At 53.7% G+C, this 13,069-nt stretch overlaps 1 protein-coding gene across 1 annotated transcript in view; it reads right to left on the minus strand.

Annotated features, from left to right (window-relative positions):
* Positions 1–4,062: 4,062 nt before the first annotated feature.
* Positions 4,063–13,069, minus strand: part of CFAP65 (cilia and flagella associated protein 65) — a gene marked incomplete at both ends in the record, with an annotated part of 40,472 nt that continues 31,465 nt past the window's right edge. Inside the window, 12 exons of the mRNA XM_079783118.1 lie at positions 4,063–4,246; positions 4,912–5,406; positions 5,944–6,072; positions 6,535–6,737; positions 6,951–6,995; positions 8,035–8,142; positions 8,296–8,409; positions 8,628–8,771; positions 10,000–10,158; positions 10,260–10,451; positions 12,630–12,740; positions 12,885–12,951. Of these exons, the coding sequence (XP_079639244.1) occupies positions 4,063–4,246; positions 4,912–5,406; positions 5,944–6,072; positions 6,535–6,737; positions 6,951–6,995; positions 8,035–8,142; positions 8,296–8,409; positions 8,628–8,771; positions 10,000–10,158; positions 10,260–10,451; positions 12,630–12,740; positions 12,885–12,951 (1,951 nt within the window). The remainder of the gene's footprint in view (positions 4,247–4,911; positions 5,407–5,943; positions 6,073–6,534; positions 6,738–6,950; positions 6,996–8,034; positions 8,143–8,295; positions 8,410–8,627; positions 8,772–9,999; positions 10,159–10,259; positions 10,452–12,629; positions 12,741–12,884; positions 12,952–13,069) is intronic.

Here is a 13,069-nt window from a genome sequence, read left to right on the forward strand (position 1 = left end):
TCCCCTCACCAATGTGGGATGGGGTGGAGGCTGTTTCCACATCACCTCCCCCTTCTTCTACATATACTGTGCCTTCCACCTCTGGTTACCTGACCTCTGACCCTCCATCTCTAAATCCCTCCATCTCTCTTAAGTGTACATCTCTGTTATCTCACATTGTCTCTGTCCCTCTTTGGTTTCTCTCAGGTGGTCTCTGCCTCTCTCTCAGGTCTCTCTCTAGCTCTTGGTTTCATTGTGGGTGTATGTGTGTGTGTGTGTGGGGGGGGGGGGTCTGCAGTCTCTTTGGCCCTGAAATTTGCCCTATGGTTCTCACACTCCTTTGGGCAGCACCCTCTGTCTGTCCATCTGTCTTCTGGTTGTGTTCTTGGCCCTCCTCTGATCCTTCTTCCCAATGCCATTCATTTTCAGGCAGCAGTTTCCTAGTCCCGCCACTGCCTGAACTCCAAGCTCAGACCCTTTTTCTGCTCCCTCCCCTGCCCAGGGTGCTGACGGGGAAGACAGGAAGCAGGCTCTGGCTGGGAGCTGGACAGGCGAGGGGGGATGGGCCCCCTCAAACACCAGCTGCTGAGCACCCCCCTTACAGGAGGCAGCCCAGGCAGCCCAGCACCTGCAGGCCTGCCTGGCGCCTAGAGACTCCGCCCCTGGCCAGGCAAGGGAGGAGGGACCTGGATGAGGGGACAGATCCCTGGCCAGGGCCAGGAAATTCAGGTCTTCATGATGGGTGGGGGATGGAGGCCCAGGGAAATTAGGTTCTGGGGGAGAGGGGGAGAGAAGAACAAGGGCATGTCCCAGACCACTGGTGGCCTCGTTTTCTCAAAAACACCCCCCCTCCCCCCCACACACACACAAAGGACTGCTCTATGTGTGCCTTAGGGATCATTCTAGGGGAGACCTTTGTTGTGCAGCCCCAGGATCTGGAATCCCAGCCAGAGGGGAGGAGCTCTAGCCCCCCTCTGTGATTGGGGGAGGGGAGAGGAAGCCCTCCAAGACATCGGGAGGACTTGCCAGCCAGCCGTAGGCCTAGTCCCTAAGAGGCACATCATTCAGTGCCAGGCAAGGAGCAGAGGGCTAGGCCCAGGGCTAGGCCTGGTCAGTGAGGCCAGAATGGGGACTGCACACACCCCAGCCTGGGACCTAAGCATCCCCCCTTCCCATCCACGGCTGCTGTGCCCACAGATCCCATCTGTAATGACCCCCTCTCCCCAGACCTGCCAGGGATCTGTCAGAGCCATCTCATCCCCATTCCCTTGCTTTCTCTGCAACAAGGACACAGCAGATCCCCATGGGGCCTGAGAGTGGTTGGGTGAAAGGTGGCAGTGGAGGGGGCCGTGAGAGTGGGGGACAAGCCATCAAGCACCTCCAGCAACAGCCAGATTAGAGCTGGAAGGGACCAGTGACTTCTGACCCTTGTTCTCATATCCCTGTGGACTGCCTAGGCCTGGGTGTGTGGGGATACATTCCCTCCCCATGAGGCTTCCTTACCTTAAGGGGGAACTAGGGCTGCATATTGCTGTCCAAGGAACCTTACTTCCACCTCCGTCTACAACTAGCCCCTCCCATCCAGGGCTGGCTCAGCATCACCATCAATTTTGGAAAGCAGAATGGAGAACACCTGGAGTCAAGGACAGACTCAGCTAGGGTCTCAGACTGACCAAAGGCCTTGTGTGGAGCCCTCAGTTCTAAGGTCTCTTAGCAGGAGGCCAGGGTCTTGAGCAATCTCTGTCCCCCTCCTTTATGTCCGAAGTGAGTCCCTGAAAAGGGAGATGGTCTGTCCCAGGTTTGGGTTGTAGCTAATGACTCATGGACTCCCAGCTGTGCAGAGGGCCACACAGACCCCACCCCCATCCTGAAACAAGAGGCCTTGGAACTCTGATGTTTGGGGAAGGTAGTGAGCTGCTGTGCCTTGGGACCCCATTGGGCAAGGGCTACTGAACCCTGTGTTTGTCATTTCCAGTCAGTCAGTCAGTCTGTCTGTCTGTCTGTCTCAGACATGGGAAGACCGAAAGAAGGGCCAGGGAGATGGCAGTGAGTGAACCCTCAGGCTGGCAGTACCACGGGGATCTGGAGGAGAGACTTGATCTCCATCGCGGTTCTAGCCCACCCCATCCAGCTTCACATCTCACCACTACTGCTTCAATCCCTTTGAGGGCCTCCAACTTTCCCAGGAACCAGAATATGGAGACTCATGGGAGGCCAGACCATCATCCTCATTTTGCAAATGTGAAAGCCCCAGGAGAGGCCAAGAATGACTTGCCCAAGGCCACAGAAGTCGCTGGGACAGAGTCGGGCCAGAAACTGGGTTTCTACCTCCGAAAGGCTCCTGTTCTGGGTCACAGCCCCCGATGCCACCCGGTGGAGTCCGCCCTGTGGCCTGATTACCCCAATCGAGCCGGCAGCCCAGGTGTTTCCGGCCAGGGCAGGACAAGGCAAAGCGGGTGAGGCCGGATGGGAGCCGGATCTCGCCTGGGAGCGGCGCACAGCCTCTCCGACCTGTGTGGCGGCGGCGGCGGCGGCAGCAGGTGCCTGCGTGGCGATGGGGCTGGGCCTCCGGGCGGATGCTGACAGGCCGCCCCTGCCTCACGCGAGCCGAACGAACAAAACGCTCAGGTCCGGTTTGTGCGAGGGGCTCGTCGCGGGGCGGGAGCGGAGGGCCCGGGGCCTGGCTGTGGCCCTTGGTGATCTGGTCCTGGTCTTCCGCGAGCGAGCGCAGTGCCGCACTGCACTCCGCCAGCCGCCGCCTCACCTGCGCGCATCTGCGGCTGACACGTCGGCGGCCAGGGAGGCACCGCAGGTGCGCACCTGGCCTGCCCCTCCCTTCCTGGTCACTCTCCACCCTCTCGGGCCCGTTTGGCTAAGTCCCCAGCGCACGCCTCGGAGCTTGTGCCAAAGCCCGGGCTCAGCGCGCTCTTATACGGCCTCTTCAGTCCCCGCCCCTGGACACACATACACACACGCACACTCACACCTGTCCGGGCGCTCGTTTGCTCGGGGCAAATATTGACTCAGAGGAGGCGGAGCGCCCCAACCCCCTCCCGCCCCGGCTGGGGCTCCAGGGCCAGAGCTCCTCCAGGCCTTGGCGGCGGGTGTGTGTTGGGGGTGGGGGTGGGGGGGAGTCGAGGACCTGGGCGCCTCTGGAACAACACCAGATGTCACTTTTCCACCCACTTGCCTCTAGCGGGGGGTGGGGAGAGAGGATGGGAGGAGCCGAAGAGCTGAAGAGCTGCCTGGCGGAGGTTAGGGGGAGCAGAGGTGGGTATCTCAGGGAAGGCGGGACAGCCCTGGTCAGGGGACTCAGAGTCATGACGGGAGTCGCTGGTAGAAACTGTGGCCCTCTGTCTAGGAGTGACCTACCCCGGCGCCCCAGCGTCTACTTCTTGGCCCTCCTCGACACGCTTCGGTTTCCCTTTCTTTCCAGTCTATTAGCAGAGCCCCGGGAGCCCCGCAGCTGCTGAAAAAACGGCTAAGAGCGGAGTGGTCAGGCCTCGGAGAGGTCACCTCGACCCGAGGCCACCTGCTGCACTCACCAGGCCTGGCGCTCTGTTTCTGTCCACCAGGCTACTCTGGATTTAAGGCCAATCGGGCCCCAACCAAAGCGCCCTCCCCTGGCCTGACCAGATCCAGCGCCCGGCACTCAGCCGCGGGAACCCTCGCCTAGCCTCGCTGGGTGTGGAGTGGAGAGGGCAATCGCCCAGCCAGCCCCTGAGTCTCCGATGAGTTGCTGCAGTCCACATCCGCCGCTCCCACCATCTGTTTCGTAGGAAACCGAGCGCGAGTTGCTTCCGCGTTGGAGAAATAAAGACAGATATAGAAAGAAAGAAAAAAGCTAGATGCTTTACTGGTGGGGTAGTGGAGAGGGGACCGGTTAGAACCTAGCGAAGCAAATCGTAGGGGCTGGACGCTGGCATCCGCAGAGGGTCGGTAGGGAGCGGCGTCACCGGCCGAGTCACCGCTATTTGGGGCGGCCCCTGCAGCAGGTCTTGAGTCGGAATCCTGGAAGATAGAAAGCCCCAGGTAGGGGTGAGGGCGAGATTTGGGACCAAGCCTGCCCGTCCATACCACCCCTCACACCCCTCCGTTGCCGCCGTCCACGCGGCGCTGGCCGGGGTGCCCCCACCTGCAGAGCGGTGGCAGGGCGATGACGCGCGGCCGCGAGGTGAGCACCACCTCCCCTCGGCTCGCCTCCACTAGGATGTTCTGGATCATGTTCTCCAGCAGCGCCTCCTGCAGGTTGGCGAAAGCCGGGAGCCTGCAGGGGACCAGAGAGTCGGTGTCAGCGCTGTCACCCACCACAGTCACATTCTCTGCTGACCTCCTCTGTGCTGTACCGTGTGCCACGTGCTCTACCTGGATTCTCATTTACCTCCCCACCCTCCCAACACTAGGCGGCATCCTCGTTCCAAGTTTGCTCACACTTCAAGAACCCAACTTACCAAACGTCATGTTGCTGGCACAGTAGTGGGATTCAAACCTTGGCAATTATAGTCCCCATCTCTCGGCCACGTTTGGGGAAAGGCATCCAATAATGAGAATGTACAGAAGTGACTATATAAGGCCTAGGAAATCCCAACCACAAAAGAAAGCAACCGCAGAGCAGTCCCAGGGAAAGTGGTACAAGAAGAGGTGGTACTTCTCTCCTGGTTCTAGAAACCCATTTAAGAGATCTAGAAGACTATAACTACTCTCCTTGAAGTGGTGTGATGGTGAATGTTAATAGGCAGGTCTTGGAGAGAAAATTAAAGCTCAGATTGCCATTCTGTAAATACTCCCACCCAGGCCTTACCCTTCCAACGGTTAAACACTGAGTTGGAAGAGATGCATACAGGAGGCCACCCCAGTATACCACTGCCTTGCAGGAAGGATCCTTCTGCACACAGCCCTCCTCCAAACCCACACCTGGGTCTGTCTGCTCACCTGCTGACGGCCTCCTTCTCATCCTGCTCTCGCTCCTCCTTCATCATGATCTTCAGCTGCTGCTGCCACCACCATTTCAGGGACTCCTGGGATGAACGCTGCTGTGGGGTTTCAGTCCCTGCCCAGGTCAACTTCTCTTCCTTCTCCTTCATCTCTTCATCCTCCTCCAGCTCCTCCTTGCCCGTCTCCTCCTCCTCTTTCTTCTCTTCCTCCTCCTCTTCCTCCTCTTCTTCCTCCTCCTCCTCTTCCTCTTCCTCCTTCTCCTCCTCTTCCCCATCTTCCTCTCCCAGCCCCCATTTGTCCTCCTCCTGCTCCTTGCCTTCCCTGTCATCCCAGCTGTTGGAGGACAGAAACAGGCCTGGTTCTACGTGCAGGCTGCTGGAGTGGGCCATGAACCTGGCTGACTGCTCACTCCAGAACTGGCAAAAGTAAGGAATCTGCTCCACTAGGCTTTGGTCCATGGCTTCATGGAAGGTCTTATCTTCCAGCAGGCCCCTGGGTGGCAGGGAGGAAGAGAAGGTTCTCACTGAGAGGCCTTGCGGCCCCCTGTGAGGTTTTGGTTTCAGCGTTCCCCAAGTAGTGGTTCTTGCCTACTGTGCCCACAAACAAAAGCTAAGTGGGGGAGGGAAGCCCTTGGTCCATTGTCCCCACCCCCATCCTTCTTTAGAGGAAGACATCTCTGGACCCCATGGAGTCTTAGAGGTGAAGATTATATGGTAGAGACAGAGCCAGGAAGTCTGAGTTACACAGATGAGGGACAGGAACCCTGAGGAGAATGTGAACTGACTCTAGACATCATCTACCAGCCGCGGACAGGGCAGAACTCAGGACCCAGCCCTGATGATCCCTCCAGCCAGCTCTATTAGAGCTATACCATCCTGGAGAGCCTGGGACCACCTATGGAATGATCTTGTAAGAAAGTTTTATTTTTCAGGAAAGGAAAGGCTAGGACTTCAGCAGCTGTGAGTGGACTCAGAATTGACTGAATGGGCTGGAGAAATGGGGGCTAGTGTCCACGGGGTGGACAGTCACCTGATGATGGTGGTGAGACAGTCAACCAAAAGCTGCTTCTTCTGCTTGGAGACAGGGGCCCACGTGTCAAGGGATTCTTTCTCAGAAGCCTCCGACTCCTCCGTGATGCACTTCCTTTTTGGCAGCATCCTGGGGTGAGCCATGACACTGAGTGGCCTGCACAAGCCACCATGCTGGGACTGGGGGCATAAGCAGTGGTGGTGGCCTCCCAATCAAGAGGACATGGATGAGTTTGGGGTGGGCCCATCCTTAACCCAAACATGGTGCTACTGCATTTGGGGAACTAAACCTGACCCTCAGAGTTGATGCAGGACCTGGAGTGGCTCCAAGTTGGAAAGGAAGGAAGGATGGGGAGGCCTCGGTGGGTTCCCTATGGGCCCTCTGGCTCTTTGCCTCCTCCTCATATGGGCATTAGCAGTAATGGGGGCATCTTGGGCTCAACAATGCCATATTAGCCCCAATCTCCCCCACCCCTGCCACTGCACCTGTTCCAAGCCCTCAGTAAGGGTTGGGTCTGGGCAGCCCCTGTTCTGGAGAGGGAGAGGGGGTAGAGAGTAGAGGAAGGAGACCCCTCACTCCCTGAGAGTTCACCGGTGCAAGAAGTGCCGGGGAAAGTCAGAGAAGAAGTTGGCCAGGAAGTAGTCGATGGCATGGGCGCGGGCAGTGAGGCCCAAGTAGAGCATGCCTGGCGAGGGCGTCTGGGGACATGGCCAGGATGTCTCCTCCTTTGGGATCTTAATATTCCAGCTGGTGGGTGGGTCGAACGACTGCTGTTTCTTGATGGGGGGCAGCGTCTTTGGGAAGGGGGAGGCATGATGGCAGGGTTTCAGGACTGTACTCCCATCACCAATGGGTCCCCAGCCCACCAACCAGGTCTTTTGGGCCATGCAGGGATTTGACTCTACCCTTCTAGGAGGCTGGACCAGGGGTTGGCGGTATCTTTGAGAGCAAGCAAGGACCCTCTCTCAAGTTATCCAAGGAGATGGCCCTTGGGCTTATTGATTTACCTTGTACCTCCTCACAGGTTCATAGGCTGTATAATATGCCCTTTTCTGTGGAAGCAAAGAGACCCCTGCTTAGGATACAAGAGGCCTAGAGGCCTGAAGCCAATGCCAGGACCTGCTGCCCTCTTGGACTTGCCCAAGAAACACCTTCTTCCAGAACCTTCCCTAGGGAAGTGCAACCTAAAGACAAGGAAATCTAGTTATCCAACTGAAGGAAAGAGGAGGTGCTGCCAAATATGTGTAGGCTGCCCCCCAAAGAGCTTGTCCTTGTGCCCTGGAGCTTTGTGGTTTGGTTTGATAAGGAAACAGCCTCTCTTATTAAGATTTAATGCAGAAAAAAAAGGTTTAATTCAGAAATCCCTTCTTCTGTGGCCTTAAGATATGATTTGCATCCACAGTTGGGCCAGAGCTTTAGAGGGGAGCAGTCCCTCCTTTGAAGTTGTGTGGTGGACACAAAGGTGATCAAGGAACATGAATACTACCACGGGAAAGCTATGAGATTGGAGGAGGAACCAAGATATGTTTTGTCTTATGTTTATCATTGGTCTCCTCCGACAAATGCTCATAGCATGTTTAACGAATGCTTACTGGGGGGCAGGCACTTTGCATGTATTAACTCCTTTGATCCACCCAAGAGTGCTCAAAGCAGATAATATTTTACTCACCTTAAAATATTTTTAAAACTTTCAATTTAAATCTTGGGAAATTTCAGACATATATAAAATTATATACAAAGAATCTTCCATTATCTACCACCCACCTTCAACAATTAGCAACTCACAGCCAATCTTGTCTCATCTCCACCCCACTGAATTATCTTGAAGGCAATCCTCTGGTCCCTAGTACCCAGCACTTCAATGGCACCTGTTAAGTACTAGCTACATGAAGCAGGATGGTCAGCCAGCCTTCTATATCCAAAGAGTCTCTTGGGGAGATATTATGATTAGCTTAATGAAAGAAATCTACCCTCTTAAGGCAGGCTGGCCAGTTTTGCATATAAGACACCCTCAGATCACTACTTCTGTCATCTCTGGTAAGGCCAATCAGAAATATCTATGGTGTTTAAGGTCCACTCTGCCCTCCTTACCTTCACTTTCCTATCTGTGATAGTGAACTCCACTTCCTGCCGCACCTTCTCATCCTTCCACTCCTGCAGTTCCTTATGGAACTTCTTCAGGAGTTCCTGCCGGTACACCTGTGGCCCAGGACAAGGAAAGAGAAGACCAAGGTCTGGCATCTTGCTGTAGACCCCCTGTCCTTCCAGGAGCTGGTTTGCCCTGGGGATCTGGGGATCTAATAGGGCTGGGAACTGTGCTCTAACTCAGCTTCTTTCTGGGGCTGATCCTACCTTGCATACCAGGTCCATGCTATAGAAGCTGGCATGCACTGAAGCCTTCAGAGTCACCACAAATGGGATCGTCTCTTCCGGAGCCACCTTCCCTCTCATGGGGCTCACGGACACCTGTTGATTTGGGGAAGGAGTCTCTGGAGCTTCACAGAGATGGAATGGGACAAGATGATATGGTATGGGATGGAGTGGTATGATACGGTATGGGATGGAGTGGGATGGGATGTATGGATGGAGGGAATAGGATAGGGTAGGATGAAATGGGACAAGGTGAGAGGGGGGTAGGAACCTCTGCTGGAGGTTCAGAATCTGTGGAAACAAGGGACTCTCACCTCCCCGAAGTCTAGAGGCTTCAGCTGCCAGGCGAAGACAATTGTCTCATTTTTGGAGCTGTTGTTGAGGAACAGCAGGCGGCTGCACTTGCTCTGCACAGGAATGTTTCCCAGGGAGACATGAGACTGGGACAGGAAGACATTCTGTTGGTGGAGACAACACAACAGCAACTTTGGGAGGTGAAAAAATAATAATCACAGCAACTACTGCCAATTACTGAGTGCTTCCAACAGTCCAGGTACCATGGTAGGCAATTTACATGCATTTGATCCTCCCAATAGCCCTATGATACCGGTTCTACTGTTATTCCCATTTTACAGATATACTGCTAATGTTCAGACAGCATAAATATTTTCTCCAAAGGTCTCTCACAGGTGAAGCTTGAGTAAACCCAGTTTTACTCTGAATCCTATGATTTTGACCATTAAAATGGGCTTGGAAAGGCTGAGAAATCAGAATTCGCTTAGAGAAGACAGAACTAAAGCCAACATAGTTTGAGGCCTTGAAGGATGGTTATAAATTTCTCCCTTCTCACTACTGCATTTGACTCCCCCCCCCCCAAAAAAAAAGGATGGTTATAAATTAATGGGTGACCAGCTGTTGTTATTGTTACTGGGCACAGAACAGGAGCTGTGTTGTAGGGGTGTCTGGGAAGAGTGAGGCCACATGAAAGGAGCACTTTCTCTCTGTCCAGACTGAGTGCCTCCAGGGCTGGGACTTTGTCGGACTCTTCTCTGTGTCCCCAGGGCCTCCACAGTGCTCATCCTGCAGTAAAAGTCCAAAAGGGTAGTGGTGGAAGGGTGGACAGGCAGGTGTAGGAGCGGGTAGTAACTAGATGGTGCATGGAAGGATGGATGGAGAACTGCATGGATGGATGGGATACATTGATGAGTAAACTGGCATACAGGTCAGGGAGGAGATGGATAGATGGGTGGATGGATAAATGGGTCAGACCTCCCAACAGTGAGGAGTATGTGAACTAAAGGTAGTGTTAGTGACTCTAGATATCTTTCAGCAAATCCATCTAGGTCCAGAGGTGGGCTGTTCTGTTTGAAAATAATACCTTAGAGCCCTAGGTATTATCTACCCCTTCTTTCTACTCCTTCTAGTAACCTCACCCTAATGCTGAGAAGAGGGTGGAGTGGCTCGAGCAGGAACACCTGTGGTCACTAGGTGGCAGGGTAAGCCTCCCATGGAGCTGGTGCTGCCTCCTAAATCTGAAGGAAGTCTGGTTCCAGGCTTCACCTCTGTATTTCTCAATTCTCAACATCATACAATTTCCTTCCCAGCCTCCCTATTCCCATGCACTGGCCACCCTGGCCCCTCAGGCTCCTCCTAGGCCTCAGACCTTCCCAGCTCCCTTCCCCCTACCTGTCCAGGAACCATCAGCCTTGAATGTGTGGAGCTGTTGGCCCATGAGGAGATATTGTGGAAAGGGGCTGTATCCCCCAAGGCATGGGGGTCATAGCCCACTCCCTGGAATTGGATTTTGGCCGAGTGCCATCCCAGGATGTGGATGGGCACCTCCACCTGGAAAGTTAGGAGGGTGGGGGAAGGGACTGGTCAGAGCAAGTCCTGCTGAGGAGGCCAATTCCAAGCCCCGTCCCATGTTAGCCCAGGCTGCTACTCACTGTGTAGGTCTTGGCCTCAATAGGTGAGAAAATCCACAAGATCTGAGCAGTGGTACCTGGCTGGATCTCCCCTTCGGGGTTGAGGCAGCAGAAGATGGGGTGGTCAAAATTTTTTGCCTGAACCTGCGACAGGATGTCGGTCTGGATCTCATAGGTCACAGGCACCGAGCCACCATTGTACAGCTCATATATCTGCAGGGGGTGGAGATGAGGAGACCTCCATATGGGCTCAGGGCTGCAATGCAGAGAGCCTGGGATTCTGGGTCCACTGCGGGAGGGCAGGTGGCTCTCCGTAAGTCACACTTACAGTCCCAGAGCTCCCCTGAGTCCCTCTGATTTCCCTTCTGGCTTCATCATCCAAGAAGTTTATAACTGTATTTTCAGCCTGTGATATTTTAAGATAATCTGTAATCTTCATTTTATTTGTTCTCAACTTACCTTTGTCAAGGTATAAGGGGACACTTAGCTCGTGTCCTTAGTATTGGAATTTAGGGAAATTGTCCAAGCAAGCACCATCCTGACTCTTCATCATTTTCTAGGCTCTGGTTCTAGTCACCTATGCGGCTGCCACTTTCCACATCTGCTCTCAGAGGCATTCCTGCTTAGAGGCAGACAAGGGAGAGTAGAAGGAAGGCATGCGGTCCCCCAGGAATAACTTCAAAGTTTGGGAATCACAGAACGTCCTGGAAGAAACCAGAGATCTTCTGGTCCAATCATTCATTTTAGAGATGAGCAAACGAAAGCCAGAGAGAATAAAGTGTTCATCTGGACTGAGGCCCAGTCCTCTCATCTTGTTTAGATGACTGAATATGCTGACTTTATTTCTCTAGCCTGGACCATCCTCTGAGCGTCAGACCTGTACCGTCTTCTACTGGACAACCCCTCTTGGTTGTCTCACAGGCATCTCAAATTTGGCCAAAACCAACCTCTTCACTCTAAAACCTATTCCTCCCTGCAGTATATCTCCTTTTAGTAAATGGCACTACATACTCCCAGTAGCTCAAACTAGGAGAGCAATACACCCTCCATCCCTCCCCTTCTCTCTCTCTTTTTTTAAAAAAAATTTTTTTTACTGATTTCAGAGAGGGAGGGAGCGGGGGAGAGAGATAGAAACATCAATGATGATAGAGAATTATTAATCGGCTCCTCCTGCCCACCCCACACCGGGGACTGAGCCCTGGGCCCTGACTGGGAATTGAACTGTGACCTCCTGGTTCATAAGTCTGACACTAAACCACTGAGCCATACCAGCCAGGCTCCCTCCCTTTCTTACTTCCCATATCCAATCCCCAGCAAGTCCCAATGATTCTACCTCCAAAATGTAACTTAAATATGTTCACTTCTCTCTCTTTCCACTGCCCCCTTGCAGGTCCAGGCCATCATCTGTCATCATGAACAAAAGAGAAAGCTTGGCTACAGTTGTGGAGTTTGGTTGGAGGCACAGCTGGGTCAGTTGGCTCCATGTCTGAGGGCGTTTTCCATCGTCTGCATTCAGGGCCACAGGAGAGTGGTCTGGTTGCTCTGGAAAGCTCTCCTGGGGCACAAGAGCCTTTGACTTCCTTTTTGAGAGTCTGGACCTCTGCAAGCTTGGGCACGCCCAGCCTCGGGTGGGGCTTCTGGGAAGCCAGTGGGGTAGAGGGTGATGTAGGGAAGTGAACAGAGCTTGGGGCTGGCGACTCCATCTCAGGTTGTCATTTCTCTACCTCTAGGCTAAATGGCCAGAGGCCCCTGCCCAGAAACACAAGGGCTTCTAAACAGTTGGAAATTTCAGAGCTATAAAATATTTACGAAAATACTATGCCCCCCTCTGGAAGATTTCCGATGTATATTTTCACAGCAAAGGAACCCGATTCCCTCCAACTAATAAAGAAAATCTTATAGCTTCGGGAGAATTCACAATGCAAAAAGATGTCCCTCTCAAAGCAGTAATTTTTAAACTGTGGATGAGACCTATTAGTGAGCAGGTCATGAAACCAATTTAGTGGGTTATGTCCAGCATTTTTTAAAAAAGGAACAGAATATAATAAAACAAACCATCAGAGTATTTCGCATGTATGTATTGATTTGTGATCTGGGATGTGTTATGTAAGGTCTGGGTTATCAGTGTGGTTTGAAGAACCCTGTGCTAGAGGAACAAATATAATAACCTTTCTTTGGCATGGGAACGGGGCCTGGCAGAGGGCTGGGCACCGGGCACCAGGAAGCTGAAGCCTCTTGCCTTGGGTCTCTCGGGGTCCAACCTGCAGGCCCACCTCTTAGAGTGAGGGCTTCTGGAAGGCAGTGTCTTTGTCACCCTGTCAAGAACTTTTGCAGATACACATAGCTCAACAAGTAGGCCTCTTGGTGAGCAGGACAATGTAGACCACTGACCTGGCGCGGGGGCAGTGTGTCACCGATCCGGACAGGGATGAACTGGTGGATGGTGGAGGTGAAGTGCACGTACTTCTGCTCCAGGTTCACTGTCACACCTATGAAATTTATCTGGAGATAGACAGCTCATGAGTAGCATCCCTCCCAGCGAGGAAGTGAAGCCCCCCGCAGAGAGATCCAGACCCCAGCTCCTTGGGGGTATAAGTCCCTGCTCTTCTCTTGACTGTCCAATGACAGTCAGGGCTAGGGCCTCACCAGGATCTCTCGGCCATGGGACACCTTGAAGAGCACTGGGAGGCGGTCAGTGCTGATGAACAGGTGGCTGGAAGGGAGGACACAAGTCCAGGATGAGTTAGGGATCCCTGATACCAGTGGGAGAACACATGATCACAGCACACCAGTGGCTTTGAGCTGGCTTGCTCCTGGGAGCATGTGGAAGC

The sequence above is a fragment of the Cnephaeus nilssonii genome (assembly GCF_951640355.1).
Source record: "Cnephaeus nilssonii genome assembly, chromosome: 10".
Classification (NCBI taxonomy): Eukaryota; Metazoa; Chordata; class Mammalia; order Chiroptera; family Vespertilionidae; genus Cnephaeus; species Cnephaeus nilssonii.